Source organism: Crocuta crocuta, unplaced genomic scaffold (genome assembly GCF_008692635.1).
Source record: "Crocuta crocuta isolate KB4526 unplaced genomic scaffold, BGI_CrCroc_1.0 scaffold149, whole genome shotgun sequence".
Lineage (NCBI taxonomy): Eukaryota > Metazoa > Chordata > Mammalia > Carnivora > Hyaenidae > Crocuta > Crocuta crocuta.
In genome coordinates this window covers 5,997,535-6,012,989 of record NW_027551561.1, presented here as the reverse complement: position 1 = coordinate 6,012,989, position 15,455 = coordinate 5,997,535, and the positions used below count along the sequence as shown (strand labels likewise).

The following is a 15,455-nucleotide window of genomic DNA, read 5'->3' as shown; positions in this document are numbered from 1 at the left end:
TTTTTAAAAAGAGAAATATCAAAAGCTAATGTTAATTCTAAAAGAAACATTTGTGGACAGGTAGAATAGTCAAACACAATAAATGTTATGATATTGGTTCATCTAATATACATGAGATATAAACTCAATCTTCAGAAAGAAACTGCTATTCTAGTCACTTGCATATTTTAAGCCACCTAATGTTATGACAGCAATGTCATAAGATATCTATATCTAAATTAAACCATCAGAATGGTCCTTTAGGTGAGTGGTCCTCTAACAAGATCAGCTCCTATTTCTGGCCCGGGCTAAATTAAACGGCAAATGTCGTCGTCTGAAACATGTATTTCATAGGTCCCATTTCTGAGCAGTCTGTCCCCTGAAAGCTAAGGAAACTGGCTGATTTTGGAGACATTTAACTTCTCTTCTGGAAACTGTGAAGTAGGTTCAGGAAATACACAAAAGCTGTCTATATTTACATGTGCTAATGCTGCAAAATCCTACAAAATGAAACCTTTGGTGACTAGAATTCTAGAGTTTTTAAAAGGTGTCATATTCACTGTGTTTTATAAAGCATAGTCTATACTTGGATAGACTAAAAAATATTTTATTCTTTTGATACTTTTCTACCTTCAATGTAAGATTACTTCAAGTAATAAGCTGGTACAGTAGTCATTGAAACAAAGAAGGGGTTTTGTTTGTCTTTTATCATTTTCACATCGCTTCTTCCCTAGGTGTCAGTTACCTTGCTCCTTCAACTAGTTTAATATTACTGAGACTATAAAATGTTATCACTCAAAAACTTTCATGAAGACAATGTTTTATTGTATAAGTAATACCTAATAGTATCAATCTTATTACACCATTAAACAAAATTTTAATTTTTTGTACCAGTTCTGAAGAGGGACTGAAGAATATTATTGCCTAGTATCATGACTATAAAAATATCATATTTATTAAAAAGATGGCAGGATTTTGAAGTTACCCAATTCCCCCAAAATACTATAGCACAAATTTTCTAATTATGAGGTATGTTCTCATTCACACCTGTTGGAAAACAACAGAAGAATGACCAAAGCTGACTAATGGAAGTTCACTGTTCATACAGACAAGTCAAAAGACAAAGGATGTATCAATAAACAAAGAAGGCTGTTTTTCCACATTCTATATTAGAGTCACTAAATCCCTAAGTGATTTATGTTATACTTCTTACTTGGTCATAATTAAGGATCCATTTGACTATACTTGCATAAATTAGGCAAATCATTTGTAAGAAAGCAAGTTCCAGAATTACCTGCTACCATCAGTTAGAATTCTATTCCATAGAACACCATCTATATACCAATTTCTTCCCATCTATAGCATATCACAATTGATGATCACAATTTGATTTTTAATCAATAAAAGCTTAAATCCTATTTATCATATAAACCTGAAGTACAACAGTAAAAATATTATTAAAAGATTTCATTAAAAATATAGTTAAAATGGAAGTATACAGTAGCAGCCTGGGATAATGAACCTAATAGACTCTGACCAGTCTGACTTAAAAAATTTGGGGTCCTCCATTGTTTGATATATTCCCTTGATAAATTATTTGGGCATTAGTCTGCTTATCTGTAAACTGGGGGAAGTATCACCTACATTTCAGAGATACTATGAGGATAAAACACTACATGTGCCGTAAAAACTCAAAAAAAAAAAAAAAATGGGAGCTTCTAAAATTCATACACTTAGAACACAGTCTACTTTCTGGAGAAGTCTACTTTGCAAATTACTCACTTCCTGTGCTTCCGTATTGCTAGGTTTTGTTTTCATTTGGCAACTTAGGATCTTGTGATAAAGAACAGAGCTGTGAGGTCATTAGAATTCTGACTACTCTTCTCAGTTATTCTATCTGATTAGCTGATTCCATTTAAAGAAATAAAATGTTAGAAAGCCCAATTAAAAACTCATACCTAGTGTTAAAAACAAAACCTGATCATGGGTGAACTATTTCCCTAAAATTTGGACTTTCAACCTCGTAACAGTACTCACATTTAATTGTACACATAAGTATCACAATACTGCACAATAAAAATATCAAAGAAATCAATGCAAACAATTTATACAAAAGCCCAAGCCAAATTCGTTTCTGTCGACTTTTTATTTTTACACAGACAGAAGAAAGACTTCTAAAATTATATTACTTACAACGGTCCTGTGTAGACTTACTCACTAACCTGGTAGAAATGCGACTAAACACCGCATTGAAGTTGTTGCAACTGAGAGAAAACAAAACCCCAGACGCAGAATTCCGAAGTTCAGCTGCATGCTGGTTTCCTTCACGACAGGTGTGAAGAAAATGGCAGATTTCTGGCAGCAACTGTTTGACCAGCATCGTTTCATCTAATCTCATTGTGTCCTTTGGTTGCTAAAATAGAAAGAATCACACAACTCTAAAACTTTCTTACATTTACATGTAAAGATTCTCTGGTTTGAAAACTTTCAAACATACATTAGACTTGAAATACAATAATGGACAATAATATATTCGTACCATAATTCAATACAATAATATATTCACCTAGATTCAGCAACTGTTAATATTTCATCGTGTTTACCATATCCAGTTATAATTAGTCTAATAAAGAGAAGGGTTCCATCTTTGACCTCTTAGTCACAATGGAAGCCCCCTCCATCCACCCCAGCATTATCCCCCACACCACCACCACCACCACCACCACCACCACCACCACTCCTGTTTGTTCCCTGTTCACCAAATCCCTACATAATAAGCCTTCCCACTCCTGGGAATCTCAAATTTGTTGTGAATTCTAAAAAAACTTTATTCATATTCATTTGTGAGTGCGCTGTGTCATCTGTCTCAAATCTAAATAAATTCCTGGGCGGGCAATCACACCTGCCTTTTAGAGGACTGTCCAAAAGAGACAGATATCTACTTATTACAAATAATTTTGTTTTGGTCAAGCCATTTCAAAGTGAGTTACAAACATTATAACACTTCATCCATAGGTACTTTAGCATCTCTTAAAAATAAGGACATTCTCCAATATAACTTCAATACAATCATCACATCAAAGAACAAAAAAAATCAAAAAACAATTCCCCTTATATCAGCTAACACCCAATCTACATTCAAATTTCCCCAACTGCCCCCAAAATGTCATTCATGGCTTCCTTTTAATTCAATCAGGACCCAAAAAAGGTTCGGATGATTGCACCATGATTCCTTTACTCCCTTTATTCTAAAACGATCTCTCCCCACCACATACTCCTTATTCTTCATTTTTATTTTTGATAACATTGACTTCTTTAATAAAATGGGGCTTTCAAAATGTTTCATATTGTTGATTAGATTATTTCTTAGTAGTGTGCCTGGTCTTTCTAGTTACTGTATTTTCTGTAGCTGGAACCTAAATCTAATAGTTTGATTAGATTCGGGTTAAACGTGTCAGGTAATTCAGTAAAGTTCATATTATATCACATCAGGAGCACATAATGTCAGGTGGTCCCAATATTAATGACACACCAACTTGATAACTTTGGTGTTAACACCAAGATCTCTACTTTATAAAGTAAATCTCTCCAATTAACAAAATAACCACTGGATAAGCTCTCTTGCAGATATACTGTTCTATATCACCTAACAGCTAATATTCATATAAGAATGACAATTTTGATATACCAAGCATGATGACAAAGAACAAAGTTTTGTACAATTGTGTGCTACGCTTGATTCTTTAATTGTAATCCAAGTGTCTTCAGATATAAATACACTGAAACACATGGACGGCAAATAAAGAGACATGATAAAAACCCACAAAATTCAAGTGGTGATGCCTGCATCTTATAGGCCAATTAAACAATAGAAATGTTGAAACTCCAATTAACAAACAAGTAATAATTCCAAAAGTATTCACTCTTTTGAATAATGGTCATATAGGTAGGAACAAAACTTCCTCAAATTCTACAAAAGTTTACTCATAATATGATTTTCATCAACATTTGATCATTTTCATTTAGTTATTTCAACTACTTATATGATAAACATGCACTTGTAGGCTCAGTTCTTCTGAAACTCCCTTGACTTACTACAATCTAAAAATGAAAATCAACAGAAAACCATAAAACCATTGAAGGCAATCCCGAAAAACACAACTGTCCAATAATATGAATAGCATTATTTTTTAACTGTAAATTCAATGAAAAAAATTCATACATTTTCATTAGAACAGAGCAAAATAACATTTTATGTATTATACAAGTTCTACCATGCCCACTTATTAGAGTTTCGGTTAGGCTAGCGCCAAAGAGTAGCAATTAAACAAGAGCCATTAATAGCAGTAATCATCATTCAAAGTACATTGACCATTACCTCTCCATTACGAATGTTAACAGAAAAGAGCTACAGGGCTGAAAGAGGCAATACACCACCCCACCCCACCTGCATTCAAACACGGATACGGCTCATATTCTGGTGTTCACAATCAAAGCAACAAATACAGAGAACTGACTCAGGACTAGTTTAAAAGCTGTCCATCTTCACAACTGCATCATCCCATTTAACGGTGCTTCTGCTCTTCCACTCCACTTTATGAATGAACAACAGCACATCACAAATTGATAGAGAATGACCAAGCTAAAAACAGAACTAGCTCACCCTCAATTTAAATAGGAAACTTATAAACGCTGCCTAACAATTGTGAAATATGGTCAAGGGTCAAAAAAAGAGTTTAAAACACTATGCTTAGGTTTGGTGGCCATTAAAATATCTAGAAAGACCAGGTAAACTGAACAATAACAAAACGATATTTAAAGTATATAGAAATAAAAGAGGGGCGCCTGGGTGGCTCAGTTGGTTAAGCATCCACCTTTGGTTCAGGTCATGACCTCACGGTTCGGGAGTTCAAGCCCCGCATGGGGCTCTGTGCTGACAGTTCAGAGCCTGGAGCCTGCTTCAGATTCTGTGTCTCCCTCGCTCATTGTCCCTCCCCTGCTCAAATTGTGTGTGTGTGTGTGTGTGTGTGTGTGTGTGTGTGTGTGTGTGTGTCTCTCTCAAAAACAAATAAACATTAAAAAAATTAAAATAGGGGTGCTTGGGTGGCTCAGTCTGTTGAGCGTCCAACTTCAGCTCAGGTCATCATCTTGGGGCTCTGTGCTGACAGCTCGGAGCCTGGAGCCTGCTTCAGATTCTGTGTCTCCCTCTCTCTGCCCCTCTCCTGCTCACGCTCTGTCTCTCTCTCTCAAAAATAAAATAAACATAAAAAATTTTTAAGAACTAAATTCCATAAATAAACTATATAGAAATTAAAGAAAACAGACATGTCTTAAACACGTCTCTTTTCTCAGGATGCACGGTGGAGTTTTCCAAGTCTGCACTCTACCCCTTCCGCAAACACTGCTGACCGTGTCCTCTCTTCTCAACCACACAGTCAGTCGTCATCTGCAAGTCCCCCCTCAGCGAGGGCTACTACAGAAAACTGCAGCATATGGAATACAGAGCACTTCTGAATAAAAGCAAAAGATGTGCCAAAGAAGAGAGAATATAATAATTTAAACTCTAGTATTTACTGAACAGACATTTAAAATGAAGGCATCTCCTAACACGTCCCGGTAAGAATTAAGGCTGCTGCAGTATAGAAGCACCTTGCTTTATACAACAAAAAATATTCTTAACAAATTCTAAGTAAGTCATAGTTGAAGCAGAATGAGGTAACTATTCAGAGGAAACCTGAGAAAGAAGGGTTCTGTACTCAACGACTCCTCCACATACCTATTTTGTTCGATCATATTTACATATAACAAGTGTTCTTAAGGTAGGATCCATCAGCAATAGTTATAACCGTAATTTTTAAAAATCCCCTTTTATGAAAATTTGAAAAGTAAAACACTAAAATCAGATAAAATATGAAACTGGGGGGAGAGACAAGATTACTCCTGGCCTTTGCGTCACAGTTTTCCACGGCTAAGCAACACTACAGGCCTAACATTATCTGGAGAAGTCAAGTAAGTCACATAGTGGCTTTTTTTCATAAAATCTTTTCTAAAAAACCTGTGACAGATATGTGGCCCAAGTTTAGCACTTTATAAATAAACTTAATATCTATTTACAAAAGATAAGAAGTTTCTCTTGAAAATTTGTCTATGCTCTGTTAGCTCTGTTAACAAAATTCATATTCATATGTCTTAGACCAAAAATTCCATATGACTTTTCTTGTGCGTATACATTTTGGGACATCAGATCATTCTCAAAACTGAATTCACAAAACCTGCCTATTTTAGATTTACTTACCCCAGCAAGACATTTTTCCAGTGTATCCAATATAATCAACTGAGAGAGATACAAATTTTTTTCGGCGGCTTCTCCAAATATTCTCTAAAAGAAAAAATATTCAGAACACTAAAAGTTGGCTATTACTCCCTACTCCAAAACCAGCACATATCTGAAAAGTGAGGGACGAAGCATTAAGGAAAACAAAAAATCCAATTTTCCACTTTACCTCCCAGATTACTCTATTTAAATCCATTATTTCCGATTTTATCTTAATGCTCACACAAAATATATGCCCAGGCAAATGAAAATGCTGGCATTTATTACAGTCTGCCATGAGCCTTGTAATAGTAAAAGCAAATAACTTTGGCTTATACTTTAAAAATACACAGGATTTTGATATGCACATAGATCTGAACCAGAATCTTGAACTGAACATTTAACTTCAATGCCACAAAATAATCACAGTCTAAATTCTCATAGGAACAGAACACTGTAATACTACACACTATACAAACTACTATAACACCAATTACAGTGAATTTTAGGCATTCACTATCCTTAAATTTAATACTATGCTATTTACCAACAAGAAATTATGGTTGCCAAAGGTCGGTTTACTCAGGAAGCACTAAATGAATGCCAATATCACAATACTGCTTTCATTTTTGCTTTGAAAAGCAGGTTCCAAATATTAAAATATTTTCATCTAACTGGCAACACGGCCACATATTTATGTAAGCAAAACCCTACCCCCAGGCCCCACACACTGTGCAACAGAAGAGACCCACAAAATCTTATTCCTGTAATTCACTTTACGTGTTCCTAAGAGGTCCTACTTTCTTCAGAAAAATCTTAATTTTTTTCTATAAAGAAAAAATGTCTTTGTATGGCAAATGACTACTCACACCTCCCAGTTTATCGATTTTCTACGTTTAGGGCATTGCCTAACCAAGTTTTTATAAAAGAAAATACACCAAAGATGATGTGACTATAAAAATGGGACTGATTCTCACAATCTACAACCGGAAGTCGGTCTCAAGGCTCAATACAAACAATATAAATTGTAGTTCTAAGTCCTAAGACAGGAAGAGCAGTTTAGCATTAATCAATAGGGGCGCCTGAGGGGCTCAGTCAGTCAAGTGTCTGACTTTGGCTCAGGTCATGATCTCATGGTTTGTGGGTTTGAGCCCCGCATCGGGCTCTGTGCTGACACCTCAGAGCCTGGAGCCTGTTTCAGATTCTGTGTCTCCCTCTATCTCTGACCCTCCCCTGCTCATGCTGTCTCTCTCTCAGAAATAAATTTGTAAAAAGAAAAAAAAGAAAGAAATATCCAGATCGGTTGTTCTGCACGGGGTATGAAGGAGGTTTTAGATAGGAATTGACAGAGAGGAAGGAATCACCTGCAAGAGACAGGAGAAATGATATGTTCAAAGATACAGAGATAAAATAGTTGGAGGAACTTGAAGCCTAGGGAATATAAACAGATTTTATAAAACAGGGAAAAAGGCAAATGCGAGCTTTTGACAGTGGAATTAGTGAAATGACTATTTGACTATCCATTTCAACAATGGGATCTCAAACTACTATAGCATTTCTCACAGGTTACAGGAGGAAGGAAATCAAACAATATCTTCATAAAAGCAATCTCATATTTTATCACTACAAGGTCATATTTATTTATCATCTACTTAGGACTAGGACAATCTGACAAGTAAATAGTCAAAGAAGAAACTAAAAAAATATATTTTAATAGATTACTACGTGATCAATTCATATATGACCTAAAGTCTATATGAAATCCTAATCCCCCCCCCAAAAAAATAGAAAAGATAGGGCCACAAATAAGAGAAGGATCTAAGAGAAAGAATCAAAAACTAAAATGAAAGTTAAAAGGTTACCTGTGCTCACCCACAAAATACAATGGTGAATGTTTAGACTCCACAGAAAAGGACTTTCCATACTTCAAAATATGCTGCTCTAAACATTTAAATCAAAAACAAACCAAAACAAATTCCCCCATGAAACAATAGCCCAAATACTCACCATATTGTTAACATTCTTTAAGATAGTGGTGAGGCCGCTGATAACCAAAGAAAACTTGTATTTGGAAATATTAATAAGACATTCCTTGTTGTGTTCAGTACTGACTTTGGTATGCGTGTTCTGCTGTCCTGTTTTTATTGGAAGCTAAGGGAAAAAGAAAATGTTAGCTTACACATGAAATGGACTAAAAAGAACTATTTCTCATTGAAAACCATGAGGTTTTAGGCAGATTTTTATCAGTCATGGTTACCTACATTTGTATCTCAAACTCCAATTTTCAATACAGATTCGCATTTATATCAAATCTAAAACTCTCTTGAAATTTCAATTTTTGCAGCTTTCCTTCTGGAAATTGTAAATCTCTACCTACAAAATTAAAACTTTACCCAGCATTACATAAGAGAGATGATGACTCACAGAAGTAGAGCTATTTCCTTGTAGCTAAAAATTATTTCAGAGAATGCATACAATCCTTTCCCTTATATATGGAACTCTAGCATTAAAAGAACAACAGACCAAGAAAATCTATGTCCCAGACCTCTAATCAATTAATGGCAAATAACTGCAGATTGTTCAGAAATGAGAACTGTATAACCAGGAATAAACACAGTAAGACAGACTCAGGAAAGATGATCACCTTCGGGTACACAGTTGAGGGAGAAATAGAACAACAGTGAAGTCTCATGGAAAAAACATCCCCGAAGGTCACCACATCTACATTTATCTGAGAATGAGTCAAGTCACACTGCCAAGAAGTTCATCTCTACTCTGTTCAAAGGTAGCATTTTCTGGGCGCCTGGGTGGCTCAGTCATGATCTCACACAGTTCGTGAGTTTGAGGCCCACGTCGGGCTCTGTGCTGACAGCTAGCTCAGAGCCTGGAGCCGGCTGCCGATTCTGTCTTCTTCCCTCTCTCTCTACCCTTCCCCCGCTCGTTCTCTCTCTCTCTCTCTCTCTCTCTCTCTCTCTGTGTCTGTGTCTCTCTCAAAAATAAACAAACATTAAAAACAATAAAGTATTAATCTAACAAAAGTAGCATTTTCCATTGAAGGCATCATGAATATATTTACTGGGGGTTTTTTTGTTGTTGTTGTTGTTGTTGTTTTTTAAATGTTTTATTTGTCTAGGAGAGAGAGAGAGAGAGACAGTGTGAGCAGGGGAGGGTCAGAGAGAGAGGGAGTCACAGACTGAAACAGGCTCCAGGCTCTGAGCCGGCAGTCAGCACAGAGCCCGACGCGGGGCTCGAACCCACGAACCGCGAGATCATGACCTAAGCGAAAGTCGGACGCTTAACCGACTAAGCCACCCAGGCGCCCCTATTTACTGTTTAAATACTAGATCCTGCTCATGCTAAGAGAACATTGGTGAGGTTCCTCTGTGAAAAAACAAACTAACTCCAGCATTCTCATTTTTTTTTAATTTTTAATGTTTTATTTATTTCTGAGAGAGAGAGAGACAGCGTGAGCAGGGAAGGGTCAGAGAGAGAGGGAGACACAGAATCTGAAGCTAGCTGTCAGCACAGAGCCCGACGCAGGGCTCGAACTCACGAACTGTGAGATCATGACCCGAGCCCAAGTCGGACGCTTAACTGACTGAGTCACCCAGGTGCCCCCAGCATTCTCTTTTTTAAAATGGTGCAACTAATGGTGGAAAGAGACCGAGTGGCATGCCCAAGGCTGCCTAGTCAGTTAATAACCAGTGACTGACTTGATAATAAATACTAAATAAAAGAGAGGAAGCCTTTTTAGGGTTAGAAGGGGCAGAAGAGGAGCTACAGAATTACATAATGTTAATTCTAAAGGTTTGGGGGAGCAGAAGGGGGCAGGAATCTGAGAGACCAAAGAAAGGGGGCTTTTGGAAGGCGGCAGTGGCTGCAGTGTAACTTGTAAATCTCCCCAACTCCCTCTGTAACGGTTAATTTTATGTGTTAACTTGAATGGCTCATAGAAAGTACAGATATTTGGCTAAATATCATTTCTGGGTGTGTTTCTGGGGGTGCTTCCAGATGGAATTAGCATCTGAATAGGTGAACTCAGTAAAGCAGGGGACAGGGTCCCCGCAAACCCCAAAACACAAGCAAATAGCAACAAACCACTTAGAGCTACAAAACTGGTGTGGTATAGAAGTACCTCTGCAAAAGAAGGCTGAATGTATGAGGGATCTGACAGGAGGAAAATACCAAATTCTATTCCCTCCTCAAGGAAAAGTACAACAGGCCAACTTAAGAACAAAAACAAACAAACAAACAAACAAGCTGAAATACAGGGGGCAGTCTATATATTGCAATGTGCACGAGCACAAAAGGCCTACACTAACGCCCGATGAGAAGAGAGCACACTTTCGACCACCGCGGCCTGACAGAACTTTCTGTGGTGAGATTATACTATAGCAACAACGCTCTGCACAGTAGCCATAGCCGCATGTGACTGTTCAGCACGTGTCACATGGCTAATGCACGAGGAACCAAGTGTTTACTTCTATTTCATTGACCTCAGTTTACCTCCAAGTAGCCACTGGACACCACTGGGCAGAACACTTCTAAACTAAGCAGCTGAAGAAGCCCCCCCTTTTAGGAAGAAGCCCACATTGAGAAGAAACTGCTGGGATTCACTCCAATGGGGACAGTGGGGCAAAGGGAAAGGGCCACATAAAGGTGGTGGAAAGGAAGACGGCTCAAAAAGGATGAGCTNGAAGCCCACATTGAGAAGAAACTGCTGGGATTCACTCCAATGGGGACAGTGGGGCAAAGGGAAAGGGCCACATAAAGGCTCAAAAAGGATGAGACGATGTATTTAACTTCATCAAAGTCACAGAAGAGCTCTAGAGCCACGAAGATAAAGATAAAAAGCTCTCCTGGCTCACATCTCCCTCTCACCGACCCGGGAAAACTATGTTCACGTAGAAATGGGCAACAGCAAGGAATGCGGTCAAATCATATGTGAAGTTACTACAAGAAGAAATAAGAGACAGGCTAACATCGCAAGAGAAAATGAAAGCATTCCAGAAAGTCATGTTCCCAGAAGGTACCTCTGTTGAGGCAACGAGGAGCCGTGAGAGATTTGGGTTGACAACGAGGGCTGAGGTGACAAGACAGAAGACATGAGGGGGCCTCGAACGCGTAAGTGGTGGAAAGGGTTAAAAGCTCCACCAAAAACTTCTGAAAAGCAAAGCAGAATTTTGAAGTCTCAGGGCACAACAGAGTGCAGAGCCTGCTGGTGGAGGGGACCGAGTAAATACCTTTCAAAAAAGCTTTCAACCGTCAGCTTCGGAGGGCTACATCCTTCAGAAACGGGCAAACTGCAGCAACCGGAACTCTTTTTTTTTTTTTTTTTTTTTTTTAAAGTTTACTTATTTTTTAAGTTATCTCTACACCCAGCATGGGGCCTGAACCCATAACCTCAAGATCAAAAGTCGCATGGGCTGCCGACTGAGCCAGCCAGGCACCCCAGCAACTGGAATTCTCACACGTTACTAGTAGGAGTGTAAATCAATAATTATTTTGAAAAAGGCCCGGCGTTATCTAGTAAAACAGAACGTATACATATTTAGCAGTTTCACTAGTTACATACCTGAAAACACGCCAATTGTCTATCAATAGCAGAAATGGTTTTTTCAAATGCAGTATATTCAAAGAAAAACTATATAGCAATAAAAATAAATGATTTACAACTACAAGCTTAATCTCACCAACAGAACATGAATGAAAAGAAGTCAGCACAAAATGTCACTTACTGTGTGACCCTGTTACACAAATTTCAAAGACATGCTAAATTCAAGTCAGGACAGTAGAGATCCTTGGAAAGAATGGGTCATGACGAGAAGGAAATGCCGGAGGAAGGAAGGACTTGACTGCTAGCGCTATACTAGGTGCACTGCTGTGTTCCCACTGTCAACAGCTATGGAGCTGATTATCGACGTACATTTGTGCATCCTTCTACACGTGCAAGTCAGCAGAAAGTTTGTTAAATATACGTATTTATATCCATGAGTTCAAAACGGTACTACAAAAAACCAAAACAAATTCTGGAACAAATGAAAGCCAAATCTAGGAGAAGCAAGGCCCTAATATAATCACTCTTAGTGGATACAGAGGAACGGTATAGACACGGAGGCGCGGAGGCGCTCCCCTTCAGGGAAGGGCTCAGTGAGGTCTTCAGGGACTGGCGCGGCTGCAGGGAATGGTCCTCCCTAAGGGAAACCCCTCCTGGGCAGCCCACATCCAATGACCAACTGATATGGCAGCACCGAGGCCTAAGCACCTCAGCCCAATTCTGGGCCACTCAGAAGGGCCAATTCTAGCAGCAGAGCTTCCGAAAGGGGCTGAACAAAGCCACCAGGAGACCAACACTGTGCCATGAATTCTGCATCTGCCAGATCCTCCCTCCTCCCAGGTGTTGATCCCGAAGGAAAATCTTAAGGAACAACCGGCACTAGGCTTACAGGGAAGCTGGGTGCAGGTGCTCAGATGGGATTTTAAAGCTGGCAATGAAGAAAAATCCTAACTACAAAAGCAATGAAACTGAAAGAGTATTACTAAACCCTTTGCTCCCTGGGGGGAAAAAGAAAGATAACAAAAAGCTGATTAACTGTCAATTAGAAGCTAAGTATGTAAGCCAAAAGGTCTCTCCAGAATATAAACATGGTCTCCTTTCTTATAGCAGGAGGACAGAGAAACCTAAGGACCAGGACCAACAATTATCAGAGTTGCTGGACTTCAAAGAAGGTTAAATTCCCTACAAGGCGTGTCTGCTATGCCAAGACCAGAGTCCTGAGGGGAAAGAATAAGACCATGACAAATGAAATGGAAACAAGTGGGCTGTGCTCCCCCAAAATTTCGTATGCCCAGGTTCCCTGAACCCTCTCAGTCTACAGTAGTAGCCCATCACTGCTTACTAAGAGGAGGCACTCCCCAAACTCGTTTGAAGACAATTCAAAGGCTTCTTCCCTATAAGACAAAAGATGTTCCCCTCAGGATTTGCCACCATCTATTCTGCGAGCCAAAGGGGGTATGAGGGAACTTTCTGAGTGATGAAACTTCTCGTATCTTGACCATGGGGATGGTTACATGAATACGTGCCACTGAAATGTCAAAACACAGAATTAAGCTGGCATAAATTCAAATGAGAGTGTGGTAACATTAGGATGTTAAATGTAATCCCCATGGTAACCACAAAGAAACTAGCTGTTGAATACACAAAAAGGAAATGAGAGAGGAATTTAAACATTTCACTACAAAAAATAAACACAAATGAAAACAGTAATGCAGAAAATGAGACCAAAAAAAGCTATACGGCATAAGGAAACCAACAGCACATCGATAGCAGTAAATCCCTTATCAGTAATTATTTTAAGTGTAAATGGATTAAACTCTGCAATCAGAAGACAGATTATCAGAATAAAAAAGTTTTAAGTGACAAAAATTAAACAAAATTAAAAACACATGACCCAACTACATGCTGCTTATTGGAGACTCACTTGCAAGCTAAGAACACAAACACGTTGAAAGTGAAAGGATGGAAAAGGATATTCCATGCAAATAGTAACCAAAGAGAATACTCTGGTTTCTCTTCAGATGGTATAAATCTTTCGCTTTTTACAAGAAGAGTAGGGGTAGCTATACGAATTATCAGACAAATAGACTTTCAATCAAAACAAGTTACGGAGGACCTTCCCCTCTCTTCTTCATCACCTGTGAAGGTGGCAGCCATCTCCTCCTATACGGCATCATGTTTGCCCTCAAACCTCTAGTCAAGTCCAAGATCACTAAAAAGAGGACCGGCACCAGGTAGACCAATAAGTCAAAACTAACCATAACCGGTGGAAACCACACACTGACAATGGGGTGCACAGAAGATTCAAGGGCCACGTCTTGAGGCCCAACTTTGGTAATAGAAGCAACAAGAAAACAAAGTACATGCTGCCCAATGGCTTCCAGAAGTTCCTAGTTCACAAGCTCAAGGAGCTTGAGGTGCTGCTGATGTGCAACAAATCTTACTGTGCAGAGATTGCTCTCAATGTCTCCTCCAAGAACTAAAAAGCCAAAAGAGCAGCCCAGCTGGCCAGCAGAGTCACCAATCCCAATGCCAGCTTGCGCAGCAAAGAAAATGAATAAACAGACAGCTTATGTGCATGTAGTATTTGGTTAACAAAATCATAAACTATGGAAAAAGTTATGAGACAAAGAAGGACATTGTATATTAATATAAGGTTCAGTACAGCAAGGAGATATAATTCTAGACATTTACACACCTACTGACAGAACATCAAAATATAAGAAGATAAAACTGAAAAAAATTAAAGGAAAAATTAGTTCCATAATAATAGTTGCAGAGGCTTCAATACCCCACTCAAAACAATGGAGAAAACAACTAGACAGAAGAAAACAGATGACTTAAACACCACAATAACCCAATTAGACCCAACATACATACATAGAACATTCTACCAAACAATGGAATACACATTCTTCTCAAATATACATGGGACATTTTCCAGGCTGACCACATGTAGACCAAAAAATTACATCTCAATAGATTTTATTTTTTAATTTTTTTAAATGTTCATTTTCGAGAGAGAGAAGGACAGAGCACAGGCAGGGGCAGAGAGAGAGGGAGACACAGAATCCAAAGCAGGCTCCAGGCTCTGAGCTGTCAGCACAGACTCAAGGCTCGAACCCACAAACCATGAGATCATAACCTGAGCCAAAGTCGGATGCCTAACCAACTGAGTCACCCAGGCACCCCAACATCTCAGATTTTAAAGGATAGATATCATACAACATATCTTCTCTGACCACAGTGGAATGAAGTTGGAAATAAACAACACAAGTAAAACTGGAAAATTCACAAAATTGTGGAAATTAAATATACTTTTTTAAAAAGTTCCAGTATAATTAACATACACTGTTATGTTAGTTTCAGGTGTACCATATAGTGATTCAACAATTCTATTCACTATTCAGTGCTCATCACAGTAAGTGTACTCTTAATCCTCTTCACCTATTTCACCCATTCCCCCCCACCCCACACCTTCTCTCTGGTAACCATTAGTCTGTTCTCTGTATTTAAGAGTCTGTTTTTTGGTTTGTCTCTTTTTTCCTTGTTCATTTGTTTTGTTTCTTAAATTCCACATGAGTGAAATCATATGGTATCTGTCTT

At 38.4% G+C, this 15,455-nt stretch overlaps 1 protein-coding gene across 1 annotated transcript in view; it reads right to left on the bottom strand.

The window, feature by feature from the left end:
- The window catches only part of NF1 (neurofibromin 1), a 200,939-nt gene extending 186,913 nt beyond the window's left edge, over window positions 1-14,026 (bottom strand). Inside the window, 4 exon segments of the mRNA XM_077749858.1 lie at window positions 2,202-2,392; window positions 6,275-6,358; window positions 8,300-8,443; window positions 13,988-14,026. Of these exon segments, the coding sequence (XP_077605984.1) occupies window positions 2,202-2,392; window positions 6,275-6,358; window positions 8,300-8,443; window positions 13,988-14,026 (458 nt within the window).
- Between the last annotated feature and the right edge of the window lie 1,429 nt (window positions 14,027-15,455).